The sequence below is a fragment of the Neophocaena asiaeorientalis genome, unplaced genomic scaffold (genome assembly GCF_003031525.2).
Source record: "Neophocaena asiaeorientalis asiaeorientalis breed wild unplaced genomic scaffold, Neophocaena_asiaeorientalis_V1.1 scaffold150, whole genome shotgun sequence".
Lineage (NCBI taxonomy): Eukaryota > Metazoa > Chordata > Mammalia > Artiodactyla > Phocoenidae > Neophocaena > Neophocaena asiaeorientalis.
Genome location: NW_020176571.1, coordinates 21,284,816 through 21,300,563, shown reverse-complemented (window position 1 = coordinate 21,300,563; position 15,748 = coordinate 21,284,816). Strand labels below are relative to the sequence as shown.

Genomic DNA, 15,748 nt, shown 5'->3' with positions numbered 1-15,748 from the left:
ATACAATTTCAAGGTGTTCATGGAGCCCCTGAAACCCACTCTTGGACGCCAGCTTAAGAATCTCTGCCTCTTCTGACCTTTTTAACTCTAGTGCAGAGATTGGCAAACTCCAGAGTGCAAGACAAATCCAGCTCGTTGCCTGTTTTGTACATAAAGTCTTATTAGAACATAGCCCAGGGACTTCCCTGGTGGTCCAGTGGTTAAGACTCTGTGCTCCCGGGCTTCCCTGGTGGCGCAGTGGTTGAGAGTCCGCCTGCCGATGCAGGGGACGCGGGTTCGTGCCCCGGTCTGGGAAGATCCCACATGCCGCGGAGCGGCTGGGCCCGTGAGCCATGGCCGCTGAGCCTGCGCGTCTGGAGCCTGTGCTCCGCAACGGGAGAGGCCGCAACAGTGAGAGGCCCGCGTAACCGCAAAAAAAAAAAACAATGCAGGGGGCCCAGGTTCTATCCCTGGTCAGGGAACTAGATCCTGCACGCTGCAACTAATATACCATGTGCTGCAACTAAGACCTGGCACAGCCAAATAAATAAATAAATATTAAAAAAAAAAAGAAAAGCAACTAAAAATCCGATACTTAAAAAAAAAAACAAAAGAACACAGCCCATTCGATTCCGTATCATCTGTGGCTGCTTTCCTGCCACAAGAGCAGGGTTGAGTAGTTGCCACAGAGACCATGGAGTCTGAAAAGCCTCTAAAATATTTACTATCTGGCCCTTTACAGAAAAGGTCTTCTAATCCCTGTTCCACAGCCCGTAACCTCAGTTAACTTTACCCTTAGTCCATGAGGTAGTACAAAACCAGAAGCCGTCTATTTAACTTCTATATTGGGAGTTCTTATAAGGGGTGGGGTTCTGTTTTTCTGAGTGTGGTTTGAATATATAAGAATTCTATGTTAAGTAACTTACTTGTTTTCCATCCAGATCCTATCCCTGGTGGTTGTAATTTGGAGTTTGATTTAGATATCGATTCCAACATTTACCTGGAGTATAATTTCTTTGAAACAACTATCAAATTTGCTCCAGCAAACCTAGGTCATGCGAGGTATGTCTGTCTCCTGACTCCTAAAACTCCTTTTAGGACGTGCATTGCTCGCTGTTGTGTAGACTGAGTAAATTCTCTCAAAATCCATAGTTTCTCTTTAGCAAAATTGAATTGCTTAATTTTTTTTTGGAATGGAAGTAATTTAAGCTTTGTTACTAATACTCGAGCTGTCATTTACAGTTAATGTTGTTTCCCTTCATTCTTAGGAAGAGCCAGATGTTGAGCCTTTATTATGAGCTTAGAAGTACATCTTAGTTTTTGTAAAGAGTTTTAAACATAGAAAACATTCTGGAGGCATGAAACACTCATATTTTTTGTAAGCATCTTATTATTTTAATTAACATTCTGCCCTAAACTTTAATAGTAATGATAGCTAACATTTGAAATGCTCCCTGTGTATCATCCATGGTCCTGCTAAGTGCGGTGTGTTGTCATTTAATCCTAATTTTATGAAGAAGGGGCTGCTGTTCTTATTTTACAGAAAGGCCCCCTAAGGGTTGTTGAGATTAAGTGACTTGCCCACATACACACAGCCAACGAGTAGCAAAGCGGGCAGTTGACTCAACCTGATTGATACATCTGGTTATGTAACCATACATACTGCCTCTCCTTTCTTGGTGGTGCCAAACTTGGAATCGTTGTTGCAGAAGTTTGAAGTTCCAGCTTTTGGTTCCTTTTTATAGATGAGACTTGCAGCCCAAGAGACTGATGTTCAGTTTTGTTGGTTGACTTTAGAGGCGCAGATGCTCCGCCGTGTGACGTCAAGACGGGCCAGGACTCCAGGTGGAGGTTACAGTATGACGTCTATCAGTATTTTTTGCCGGAGAACGACCTCACTGAAGAGGCGTTGCTAAGGCACCTGCAGAGGATGGCTGAGGTGCCTCAGGTGCAGGCCAGTGCTCTCAAGGTAAATCTGACTCTCATAATTTGTGTAGCCAGACTGTGACACCTTTGTAAGAGTTGAGAAGGGGAGAAGCTACCAGGAGCTTTTTTTTCTTTTAAACTGTTTTCTTGGTTTTTCTGGGATTCTCACTTTTTCTCTATTTCATTATCACCTTGGGAGTCATTGCTAGTGATATCCCTAAGTAACGTTGGCTTTTGAGGAGACGCATGTAAATTTTGTTATATTTTAGTTGCAGCTACATCTATGACTGTTCATCTTGAGCTATGGATGGAAGTCGGTGGTCATTTTCTATGTGCTCCCATAACTATTAGATTAAAAAAATTTGGCAAGTCTAAAGGTTATAGTGTTTTGAGAAAAAATAATGTGAAGCTGTTTAAGGATATATACGTTACCTTTAATATTTAAACCCAAACGCAAAGTTTCTAACTTGCAGCAAAAGTTTTCTTCGAGCTTTTGAAACCCCTGAAAACTCTTGTGACTCCAAGGGTGGGGACAGGCCAGCAGCCTTGGCATCATCTGGGAGTTGGTTAGAGTCGCAGACTCTTAGGCTCCACCCCAGAGCTATGGAATCAGCATCACTCATTGTGCTCATTCACCAATTAGGAAGCTCTATTGGCAAAGTTTGCCTTTGTACATAGGAAATTTTGAAGACCATTTTTATTCTTAGGAAGAATGTAAGAATTCTTATAACAGGGTCTTTTTAGTTCACTTCTTAACTTTTGGTTAAGAGCTAGAATATCGCGTGCCAGAATTCAAGGAAACATTCAACGACTAATGACGGCATGTCAAGAAGACTCTGGAGCCTGCTTTTTCTGGTTGGTTTTTGTTTTCTTTGGATTTTTTTTGATGTGGACCATTTTTAAAGTATTGAATTTGCTACAGTATTGCTTCTGTTTTATGTTTTGGTTTTATGGCCGTGAGGCATGTGGGATCTTAGCTCCCTGACCAGGGAGTGAACCTGCATCCCCTGCATTGGAAGGCGAAGTCTTAGCCATTGGACCACCACGGAAGTCCCTGGAGCCTGTTTGAAGCGGCTCACACTGGCCATCTCTGGGACAATTCAGTCATCAAAGAGAACGTGATGGATTATGCCTTGAATAAACAAAAACACGTCCATACTGATACTAAAAAAAGAAAAAGGAAAAATGCTCAGTTGCTACCGTTGGAGCAACGTACACGAAATTATACTCTGAAAATTAATAAAGGGAAGGAACTTACCCTGCCTTTTTAAAAGGAGGATCTGTAATTCACTCCCGGTTGATAAGAGAAAGTTCTGCTTTACAGAAGAATGCCAGCTAGTAAATGTAGAAGGAATAATAGAATGAGAAGATCTCCATTTTCTGACCCTTAGTGAAATAATTCAGGCAAGGATCACCAGGTGAAAGAGTGTTGGGGGGAAGGATATTCCCAGGATACCTAAAAAGCACCCTCAGATTAATTCTTATTGCAAAGGGAAAACTACTTTCAGAGTGGAGTGATCCGATGGTCTCTACCTTATCCATGTGGTCAGAGTTAGCTTTGCTGATAGGAGGTGAACCTGCATTATGTGCTCATGTGAATGTAGGCTGACTTTATCGCCATAGCCTATGGAATATTCTAGCGAAACAGGTTTAACTTGAGTCCCTGTTTATAGGAGTTCCTGTTTACAAGAAATGCCTAGGATCAAAGTACAAGTTAGACATCTTGAGCACAATCTGATAAATTCAGGTTGTGGAGTGATCTGTAAAATAACTTCCTTAATCTTTCAAAGGTGATTCTGGATTGCAGAAATTGGAGATAAACATCATACGTGAAACTTGGTTGGATCTTGGTTAAGGGGTAGAAAAGCTATAAAAGACATCTGGGAAAATTTGAATATGGACCGTGTATTAGATAATAAGAAATTATTAATTTTCTTAGGTGAGCTAAGGTATTGTGAGCACATAGGAGAATATCCTTGTACTTAGTACCTTGCTATTCAAAGTGTGGTGGATGAATGCATAGCGTTGCATCACCTGAGAGATTCTTAGAAAAGCAGAATCTCAGGTACCTCCTCTGACCAGCAGAATCAGAATCTGAATTTTAACAAGCTCCCCAGTGATTCATAGGCTATTAAGTCTGAGAAACACTGTGTTAGGACATGCATGCTGAAGTATTTAGAAGTGAAATGTCATGATTCCTGTAACTTACTTTAAAGTGGTTCAGCCAAAAACTATATATATATGTGGGGTGGGGAGGATCAGGAGGGAGGGACAGAGAAGCAAATCCGCTAAAGTAAGAACAGCTGTTGAATCTAAGTGGGGTGTATAATGTTTTCATTGTATTATTCTTAACATTCTGTTGGACTTGACCAATCTTTTGCCCAGAACACACACATATATATATTTTTTGCGATATGTGGGCCTCTCACTGTTGTGGCCTCTCCCGTTGAGGAGCACAGGCTCCGGACGCACAGGCTCAGCGGCCATGGCTCACGGGCCCAGCCGCTCCGCGGCATGTGGGATCTTCCCGGACCGGGGCACGAACCCGTGTCCCCTGCATCGGCAGGCGGACTGTCAACCACTGCGCCACCAGGGAAGCCCCAGAAAACATAGTTTTGAAGGCTAAGCACTATATTTAAACAGTAGAAGTTTTCTAAGAGGCTCCTGATTATTTACTCCTGAAACGCAAACATTTCCTTTTCTCCCTTCTGTTAGTAGGAACATATCTGTGTATTAGGGCTACGTGGGGCCTTTGTTTCTCCTATTATATTTATCCCCTATTTAACAAACAACCTTTAAAAGGGAATTTTTGAAGTGAAGGGCTACAGGGCAGCACAGCTGTATGTGATTTTTCTTATTTCAGAGCCTGCTAAGGACAAAGGTAAGTGGCTGCTCTCTGTGAGACGTTAACCCACACGGCCTACGTCAGCTCTGTAGCTCGCAGTGACCGCTCACGTTTGTTGGACACTTACTCTGTGCTAATTACTGAGGGGACACTAGTGAGCAGGATCAATAAGGTTCCCGCCCTTACGTCATTTACAGTCTAGCAGACGAGACAAAAATTCCTTTCTTTGTCCTAACTAGTGCATTTTACTTAAATCATTTATTTATATCACATTTTACTTAAATTATTAACATATACAAAATCTTTAGACGCATTTTGTGTAAGAGCTTGTTCATATCAACACGTACAGACTGTGCAGGACAATCTCTTGACAAAGTCAAATGGGTTGACAAACTATTTACATGTAGGATGGATAGCACAGGGAACTATATTCAATATCCTGTGATAAACCATAGTGGAAAAGAATATGAAAAAGAATATATATATATATATGTATGTTTAACTGAATCACTTTGCTGTACAGCAGAAATTAACACAACTTTGTAAATCGACTATACTTTAATAAATTGTTTTAAAAAAGCCAAATGGGCTAGTGTATATTTTAAACAAGAATTGTACTTTCATATTAGAACTTAATAGCACAAGTAGGTGGGGTTATAATAGAAAAGCTTGTGGGGTTTTTTTTAAATTAATTTTTATTGGAGTATAGTTGCTTTACAATGTTGTGTTGGTTTCTACTTTACAGCAAAGTGAATCAGCTATACGTATACATATATCCCCTCTTTTCTGGATTTCCTTCTCATTTAGGTCACCACAGAGCATAGAGTAGAGTTCCCTGTGCTATACAGTAGGTTCTCATTAGTTATCTATTTTATACACAGTATCAGTAGTGTATATATGTCAATCCCAATCTCCCAATTCATCCCCCCCCTTCCCCCTTGGTATCCATATGTTTGTTTTCTACATCTGTGTCTCTATTTCTGCTTTACAAATAAGATCATCTATACCATTTTTCTAGATTCCACATATATGCATTAATATGAGATATTTGTTTTTCTCTTTCTGACTTACTTCACTCTGTATGACAGACTCTAGGTCCATCCACATCTCTACAAATGACCCAATTCCGTTCCTTTTTATGGCTGAGTAATATTCCATTGTATATATGTACCACATCTTCTTTATCCATTCATCTGTTGATGGACATTTAGGTTGCCTCCATATCCTGGCTATTGTAAATAATGCTGCAATGAACATTGGGGTGCATGAGTCTTTTGAATTATGGTTTTCTCAGTGTATATGTCCAGTAGTAGGATTGCTGGGTCATATGGTAGTTCTGTTTTTAGTTTTTTAAGGAACCTCCATAGTAGCTGTATGGATTTACTTTCCCACCAACAGTGCAAGAAGACATGCCGATGGCCAAGAGGCACATGAAAAGATGCTCAACATCACTAATTATTAGAGAAATGCAGATCAGAGCTGCAGTGAGATACCACCTCACACTGGTCACAACGGCCACCATCAAAAAATCTACAAACAATAAATGCTGGAGAGGCTGTGGAGAACGGGGGTTTGCTTTTTTTAATCTAAACACTAATCATGCATTATTTTTGGCTTCAGGTGGTTACCCTAACAGCTGATGATAAGACAAGTGTTTCTTTCTCCTCCCTCCGGGGACAAGGTGTCATTTACAACGTCATCGTTAGGGATCCATTTCTAAATACGTCTGCAGCTTACGTCCCTGCTCACACCTACGCTTGCAGCTTTGAGGCAGGGGAGGATAATTGTTCTTCCCTTGGTGAGTATGTGGATTTCAACTGTGAAAATTCTTCTTTGGCTTTGCGGATCTTTATCAACTAGTACAGAACTTAAGGATATTTAGAAGTGCTTTTGTCTCATTCATTCATGCACTCAGCACATGCCTCCTCAGCCCGTCCAGTTACTCCACTTTCTGTTCTAGGCACTGGGATAGAGCAGTGGACAAAACAGACAAAATACTAGCCCTCCTGCAGCCTGCATCTTAGTGGGAAAATGGATCTTTCACAAGATACATTTGTGAAATACATCGTATGTGAGATACATAACGAGGGTAAAGAAGCAAGAATTAAGTAGGAAAGGGAGATAACCAGTGAGGGCGAGAGAATTTGAGAAAGCATGGCTCGGGAAGTCCTTGCTGAACAGGTAGCATTAGGATAAAGACCCAGGGCGAGGCAGGGAGCCATGGACGTGTCACCGGGGTGGGGGGGGGGCAGGGGGGGGGGGTGCCAGGCTGAGGGGACAGCCAGCGCAGAGGCCCTCAGCTGCGAGCCTGCCTCGTGTGGCTGCTGGAGCGGGCGGCCTCGCAGGTCCCAGTTTGGTCTATAGCTTTTATTCTGAGAGCAACGAAAAGGCGTTGGAGAGCTTGAGCAGATGGTGCGGATTCGTGTTTCAATGGGATCACTCTGGCCGCTTTGTTTTGTTTTGTTTGAGAAAAATCAAGGGCAAGAGCAGAAATAGGGAGATTGATCATCGTAGTGTCCAGGAGAGAGAGGGCGCTGGCAGTGGGGCTGCTGTAAGATCTTTCTGTTTATGTGTGTTTAGCATCTTATTTTGAAACAGTTTCACAGAAAAGATGCAGAAATGGTTCAGAGAATTCTGCATAGTCTTCACCGATGGTCCTCAGATGTTAGTTACCGCGTTACGCTGTTTGCTTTTTATTCTTTCTCTCTGTGTACACATATATATACATTTTTTTCCTGAAGCATTTGAGAGCAAGTTGCAGACATAGAGACCCTTTGGCCCTTAAATGTTTCTATTTATTTCCTTATGTAACTAGTAAAACTATCAAATCACAAAATTAGCATTGATATAGTACTGTTATTTAACCTACAGATGTTATCAGATTTCACTAGTTACTCCACCAATGTCCCTTATAACCAGAAGAAAAATGTTTTTTCTGGTCGAGGGTCCACTTCATGATCACGTGTTGCATTAAACTGTCTCTTTTATCTTCCTGCATCTAGCACAATTTCTTAGTCTGTTTTTGTCTTTCAAAACCTTTACCTTTTTGAGGAGTACAGGTTATTTATTTTTGTAGAACATCCTCAATTTGGGTTTATCTGATGTTTCCTTGTGACTAAGTTCAGATTATGAATTTTTGTAGGTAAACAAAAGAAGTGATAATGTGTCCTTCTCTAGAGGCACCTGATAGCTGTGTTTTCCGTTACTGGCGGTAGTAACCCTGATTACTTGGTTAGGAGTGTCGGCCAGGTTTCTCCACTGTGTAGTAACTATTTTCCCCTTTAAGTATCTTTTGGGGAGATACTTTGAGTACAGGTAAATAGTCGTTTCTCAAACTCTTCACTGCTGGCTTTAGCATCTGGTGAGCTTTGCCTGAAACATTTATTACCAGCCGGTTGCCAAATGGCATTTTTCCATGTTTATCATTCCTTTTATATTTATAGCTGTAGGAGAGGGAGGGGGTCTAAGGACTGAGCCCTGGGTGCTCCAGTGATTATTGAGATCAGGAAATTGAAGAAGATCTCACCATGGAGACTCAGAAGGAGCAACCAGATTGGTAAAAGGAAAGTGTTTTTTGTAGCTAAGAGAAGAAAGTGTTTAGAGGAAGAGACAGTGATCACCTGGGTCAGAGGCTGCTGACAGGGCAGCTGAGAAAGAGACTGGAAAATGACCACTGGATTTAGCAACATGGAGGCCACAGGTGCCAGTGAGAGCATTTCAGGGTAGCCTGACTCGAGTATGTTCAAGAACAAATAGGAAAGAAATTGGAAAGAGTTCAAACAACTCTTTCAAGGAGTTTTGCTCTAAAGAATGAAGTCTGTCGGTTGGGTTCAAGCCAGGGTTTAATGTTTGCTGTCTTCTGTATCCTGCCCAGTCTTCCACTGCCACGCACAAGATCCTTGAGAGATACAATACAAGAGACCAGGCAGATATAAGTTCTGCGTTTTTGACTGATGGGCTGTATCTTGTCTGGGTTCCTCCGTTTCCTTTCCCTCAAACTCTTTGCACCAGGGCCCCTCCTAATGAGAGTGAGCTCTGGGACCTGTCTTCCCACGTTAGACGGAGGGGAGGGAAAGGTCCCATCCTACTGTTCCTCCAGCTCGGAGTTGGGTTCTGTGGCTTTTGTCTTCGAGCTCGATGGACACTAGGATGCCTTTCCTGAGCTTGGAGTAGGGCGGATGGACCCACGTGGCCTTTTTTTTTTTTTTTTAAATATTTTAAAATTTATTTATTTATTTTTGGCTGTGTTGGGTCTTTGTTTCTGCGCGAGGGCTCTCTCTAGTTGCGGCGAGCAGGGGGCCACTCTTCATCACGGTGCGTGGGCCTCTCACTGTCGCGGCCTCTCTTGTTGCGCGGAGCACAGGCTCAGTAGTTGTGGCTCACGGGCCCAGTTGCTCCGCGGCATGTGGGATCCTCCCAGACTAGGGCTCAAACCCATGTCCCCTGCATTAGCAGGCGGACTCTCAACCACTGCGCCACCAGGGAAGCCTCACATTGCCTTTTAATTAAAACCTTGGCCTCTGTCATAGCTATAGTGATTCCGTCATGATTAAAAACACTAAACACTGGCTTCCCTGTGTCTTCCCCTCTCACTCACCCCTTTGTCTTCATTTTCCCCAGAATTCGTACCTTGTGTTGTCTCTAGATTCTACTTATGAAATCTCTCCTCTCGGGCTTTACTTCTATGTTTAACTTTTTCTCTCCTTCCTTCCTGGTACTGTGATCCGAGATTCTACTTAGTTCCTCTCTGCTGTCTAATGTCCTGGAGGAACATATCTAACTGTGTGTGCCAGTTTTTCTTGGGATGCTGTCTTTGGTGACTGTACCACTTGCTGGAAACTTCTGCTAGATTTTCACTTGAAAAACATTATCCCACTGAACTGCATGTTTTTGCTGTAAGGATTGAATCGTAGAACTGCTGTCAGCCGCAGGTCTGAAATGAGCAGGATGTTGCAGTAACTCTCATTTCATCTTTCTTTTGAGCTCTTCATTCTCAGAGAAACTGATATGTAGGTATATTTTATGCCCTGCAAATGGTGGTCTTCTGTCTTGTGTTCCTTATCTAAATGTAGGTCTTCATGGTATCCATCTGAACACTCAAGAATTTTATGTGTGTGTGTGTGGTGTTGTTTTTTTTAAAGCATTGACTAATTTAATCCTCACATCCACGGTGGCATTGGTACTTTTGTTTTTAATTAATTAATTTATTTTTGCTGTGTTGGGTCTTTGTTTCTGTGCGAGGGCTTTCTCTAGTTGCGGCAAGCGGGGGCCACTCTTCATCGCGGCCCGCGGGCCTCTCACTATCCCGGCCTCTCTTGTTCCAGAGCACAGGCCCCAGGCGCGCAGGATCAGTAGTTGTGGCTCACGGGCCTAGTTGCTCCGCGGCACATGGGATCCTCCCGGACCAGGGCTCGAACCCGTGTCCCCTGCACTGGCAGGCAGATTCTCAACCACTGCGCCACCAGGGAAGCCCCTTTTATGTGTTTTGACTTGTGGTCCGTTTGTAACACTTCACATGAGTTTCCGTAGGTGCTTTGTTTTTGTTTTTAGTTCGGGGATGACTTTCTTGTGTTTATCTCAAAGGTGTCATGATGGTGGTGAATTTAGTGGATCTGTTTTTCCCTTCAATAGGGCTTGTCTTTCGAATCCTGTTTTTTCTATTTAAGTTTGTGCCGATCGAGGATCACAGGGTTTGGATTCTTCGGCATCAGGGAGCATATTGTGCTTCATCATTAGTTATTACACTACATGTTTATCCAAAGCAACATGTATAATTGAGAAGATTGGTGGTAATTTGTTCATGTGTTACTTATAGAATAATACATCTTCTTTAATTTAATGTGAGTTTTGGTTAAAATCTTTTGTGATGGAAACCTTCAGTTTTCCATCCGTATATCATTATCCCGCCTTAGCAATTTTGATTCATGGCCGTTATCCTGTTGCAGTTATACACCCACCTGTGTCCCCCCCTTTTCACTGGATTCTTTTAGAGTGGGTCCCTAATGGTCATTTTGCTTACGAAATTTTAGTACAATATGTATATCGTAAAGATAAGTGCTGTTTTTAAAAATATATGGCCACAGTATCATTAGCACAAGTCCCAATGAAAAATATTGAAGATAATTCCTTAATAGCATCAGATTAACAGCCAGTGTTTACATTTTCCCAGACTTCTTAATTGTTTTTCACAGTTTTGTTTGTTTGAATCAGGTTTCAGATGAGGTCTGCACATTGTTTTTAGTTTTTGTGTGTCTTAAATCCCCTTTAAGCCATCGTTCTCCCTCCCCCGACCCTCCTTTTTTTCTTGTAGTTTGTGAAGAAACAGTTATCTGTTTTAGGCATGGTCTCTCTCCTCCCCCTTTCCCACTTCTCCCCCATCCCCTCCCCCAAATGTGTCATGAGTAGCATTGGAGACCTTCATCAGGAAGCAGTGTTGTCTGACTTCTCTTTTTGTGACACCAGCGACCATTGGTATTCACTTCCCACATAGAGTAAGTCATTAGGGGTGGCAAAGATGTTTTTAAAATAAGTAATACATGTATGGAATAAATTATTGTCAGTTCACTTTGCTTTTTTTCATGAAGCTTTGTTCTATATTGATTCAAAGTATCAAATTCGATGTATTATGCACTCAGTTTTCATTATTTTTAGGAAGAGTATCTACCAAAGTGTTCTTCACTCTTTTTGCCCTGCTTGGTCTCTTCATCTGTTTCTTTGGACACAGATTCTGGAAAACAGGTATTTTGTCTAATATAGTTGCTATTTACATGCCTTGTGGTCTTTTTTCTGAAATGCTGCTGGGGAATTTATGACCTGTAAGGAGAGTAAGCAACTGGCTACCTCCACTATCTTTATAGATTTGTAGCTGGGGTCTTTTAGTAAAGATTCTACTGAATTACAATGCATTTTGATTTTTTCTCTTTCCTCAGCAATGGAATGCAACCTTCTCTTATTAAGAGGGGAACAAAATTTGATTTGTGCATCAAAACTTCAATTGCTAGATTGACTAGTTGACCAAAGATTACTAATTAGAAATCAGGACGTCTATGTAAAAATATATGTGGATTTTGATGGTGGTGATTGACATGGTTTCGTATAAATCAGGCTGCAGTGTACAGTACAGGGAGGTCGAAATGTCTGCACAACCCTGGGAGGTTCAGACAGCAAATGGGAACTCCACAATCTGCTCAGTGAAACCCAATGGGGGAAGTAGAATATGAATTATGCTCATTGAATTGATTTGAATTCATTGGGCTGACTTTTTTTTTTTTGCGGTACGCGGGCCTCTCACTGTTGTGACCTCTCCCGCTGCGGAGGCTCCGGACGCGCAGGCCCAGCGGCCGTGGCTCACAGGCCCACCCGCTCCGCGGCACGTGGGATCTTCCCAGACCGGGGCACGAACCCGTGTCCCCCGCGTCGGCAGGCGGACTCTCAACCACTACATCACCAGGGAAGCCCTGGGCTGACTTTTATATAATGTTTGCAGTTACTAAAAAAAAAAAAAATCCTTATATAATTCATTAACAGGCAGTATAATGAGCATCAAGGGGAGAGTAAACATAATCTTGATCTTATAAAACTCTTCAAACTTGCTTTAATAAATTATTTGAAGCAGCAACTCCTTTCCCTCCATTACTATACTCTTTTTGTTGATTGAGAAGAGAATATTGTGAAGAATATTTAATTTCTCAAAGTGTAGAATGATTCTATAATACAGAATTTAATTGTTAAGCTGTATGCAAGGTCCCAAAGATATTACTAGGTTTTTTATAGATAAAGACAATGGTTGATGTTCATCCTAAACAGGAAAGGATGACTTAAAAGAAGACATAAAAGTCACATTTTGCTTTGGAATATTTTTTTTTTAACCTTTCAAATTGTATTCTTGCTCATGTAATGAATTGAAATCTAATCTGTAATTTCAGATCAGACACAATGACAGAAGTACTATTTTTGTTTTAAGTAGGAAGTATAAATACATTAAAATGAGCTATGAAATTAACAATTAGCTGACCAATTGAAATTGACCTATATACAAGAAGATGTATCCAATAGTTAATACTTGAATTTGTACCCATTTAATGATAATATTTACTCCCAATGACTTCTGAATCTTTCCTGCCTTTTAGATAATTATTTCTCTTCTCTGAATGCCCTCATGTGTAAATTCTGGGAACTGAAGCATGTATTTGTAGATTAGACATTTAAATTGCATTTACTAACTGTAGCTTTTGTTTTTTTTCCTTCCTTGGTCGTTTGCTACTAGAACTATTCTTTATAGGCTTTATCTTCATGGGATTCTTCTTTTATATACTGATTACAAGACTGACGCCGATTAAGTATGATGGTAAGTGAAAATAATATAGTTTGATTGAGTGTTCAAAAAGGAAGGCACCGTTTACACCCACCTTTCCTTCTACAGTTTGACCAGTATTGTGTGTGATATCCTCTTATGTGTGTAAAATAACTGGCCACCTGTGCTCTACACATCTTTTCTAAACTACTCCTCAGACCATCTCTCCCGGGTTTTTAATCTACATGGTGAATTCCTTGGTACTGAGGGAAACGAAGGGCCATATTGATTATAAACCTGTGTTCCAGCTGTGTGGTATATTGACCATATGACCTTTACAGCAATCAGAGTGTTAGGATTTTCTTTACCTTAAAACAAACACAGCCCCTCCTTCCTTGTCACATTGAACAGAATGCTTGTCACCCCTCCTTCCTCTGCCCCAATTATAGGTTGTACGAAGCCAGGCCTGTCACTAGTCCTTGGAGGTTTAGCTCCCCGGCTGGTTTCCAGCCTCAGACCGGGCCCTCCCTAGAGAGGGCCTCCCCATGCCGGTTTCACTGCACCTTCGGTGCCTGACCCAGAGAGAGGCTAGGCTGGCTCTGGTAATGGTATAGTGTGTCTAAGGGTGCGGTTGGAAAAGCTTCCTCTGATCTAACTGTTCATCCTCTCTCCCTGTGCAGTCCGCCTCGTTCTGACAGCCATTGCCGGAAGTGTCGGTGGGATTTTCTTGGTAGCTGCTTGGTGGCGATTTGGAATCCTCGTGCTCTGTATGCTGTGTGTTGGACTAGTGCTGGGGTTCCTCGTCTCATCAGTGACTTTCTTCACTCCACTGGGTAGGAGATGTGTAACTCATGTCATGTGTGTTCAGTTCACTGTTTAAAGAGTTCACTTCAGCTCTCTAGTACACATATCCCCTCGTCAGGGATTTGGGGCCTCTCCTTAGAGTTCTGGAAATTTGCACTGATAATGTGGCACTTTGGGGAGGGTCAGTACCAGTAAGAATCCCTCTCTCCTCAAAGGCGCTCTGTATAGATAATTCTAGAATGTTTTTGGAGGTAGCTTTGTATCTATTTGTCATGATAAGGGCAGTGTGGGTGTGTGTTTCTGTTAGTTGAAATTAAGGGAGGTAAAGGGGATTCTTTATATATGGCAGAATAGTGGTTTTCGTTTTTCATTTGTTAAACCCTGGAACTCTTTCTTCAAGTGAATTTTAAGCAGAAGCCTGATACACCCCACAGATAAACTTGGTGCTGCTCTGATGGCAGCTGAGCTGAGGAACCTGGTGCTTTGTCCCCCGTCTTCTCTTTACCCCTAACCTCTGCTCCCACCCTTTGCCAAACCCCGAGTATTCCCAAAGTACCTACTCGTAGTCATCCTAGGACAGTAGCAAAGGGATGGTTCTGGGGATTTTTTTAAGTTATTCAATTTCTATCAATTTTTAAAATCTAGTTAGCTTGTAAGTTAACTTCCCTTTGTAGGGGAGGAAAAATTTTCCTTCTACCCTTCTAGGTTCTTTGGCTGCTCTAATAATTAAATTGACATAAGACAGATCAATAGGAGAAAAACAGATTTAATTTCGTGCCACTGGAGTCCCATAAAAATATAAGCCTCAAAGGCAGTCAAGCACTTGAGGCTTATCTGCCATCCCGAGCTAAGAAATGGAATGGAGTCTGGGGCTTCAAAGGGGAGGAGGGCAGTTTACAGGAACATAACAAGAAGAGCAGATGTTTGCCATGCAGGTAAGTCTTTCAGATAAAAAGTTATCTCTGGTAATTGCTTTCGTTCTGGGCCAGGCCCCTGATCTAAATTCTTTTAGGCAGTTAAGGGAAAGAAAAGTTTTTCTGAATCTGCTGGGTCTTGATTGCCTTTCAGCTCATGCCAAAGGGGCACATTTTGGGGCCCCATTCTGTTTCCCTTCACTTTGCAGTTGTACAATAACTTAACATTTCTTGTTTGTTGTCAAAAATGCAAAAAAAAGGAGTATCTACCCACTACTATATTTAAAATAGATAAACAACAAGGCCCTACTATATACCATGGGAACTATATTCAATATCTTGTAATAACCTATAATGGAAAAGAATCCAAAAAAGAATATATATATGTGTGTGTGTATAACTGAATCACTTTTGCTATACACCTGAAACTAACACAACATTGTAAATCAACTATAGTTCAATTAAGAAAAAAAAGGGAGTATCTACATTCAAAAGTATTAGGCGGGCTTCCCTGGTGGCGCAGTGGTTGAGAGTCCGCCTGCCGATGCAGGGGACACGGGTTGGTGCCCCGGTCCAGGAGGATCGCACATGCCGCGGAGCGGCTAGGCCCGTGAGCCATGGCCGCTGAGCCTGCGTGTCCGGAGCCTGTGCTCCACAGCGGGAGAGGCCACAGCAGTGAGAGGCCCGCGTACCACACACACACACACAAAAAATATTAGGCTATTTCCTTTTTGTGACAATGTTTAGTTCTTATATAATAATATCAGATTAAAGGTGATGAAAATGTTAGATATAAGAATAGCTGTCTCAAAAAAAAAAAAAAGAATGCCTGTCTCTTGAGGCTGTCAGTTCTTGAGAACACAGGATATTGAGTGCAGTTGGCTCTCTAAAGATTTTTTTTTTCAAGATCAGAGAGAATTGGTGACCTGTGTGTTTACTGACCATTCCAAGGCCCTTTGACCTGATTTTAGCAAACCTATAGCCGAG

At 41.8% G+C, this 15,748-nt stretch overlaps 1 protein-coding gene across 1 annotated transcript in view; it reads left to right on the top strand.

Annotated features, from left to right (window-relative positions):
- The window catches only part of TM7SF3 (transmembrane 7 superfamily member 3), a 36,111-nt gene that overhangs the window by 14,930 nt on the left and 5,433 nt on the right, over nt 1-15,748 (top strand). The window contains exons 4-9 of the mRNA XM_024733076.1: nt 921-1,041; nt 1,777-1,948; nt 6,371-6,548; nt 11,402-11,488; nt 13,017-13,097; nt 13,724-13,876. Coding sequence (XP_024588844.1) covers nt 921-1,041; nt 1,777-1,948; nt 6,371-6,548; nt 11,402-11,488; nt 13,017-13,097; nt 13,724-13,876 — 792 coding nt within the window. The remainder of the gene's footprint in view (nt 1-920; nt 1,042-1,776; nt 1,949-6,370; nt 6,549-11,401; nt 11,489-13,016; nt 13,098-13,723; nt 13,877-15,748) is intronic.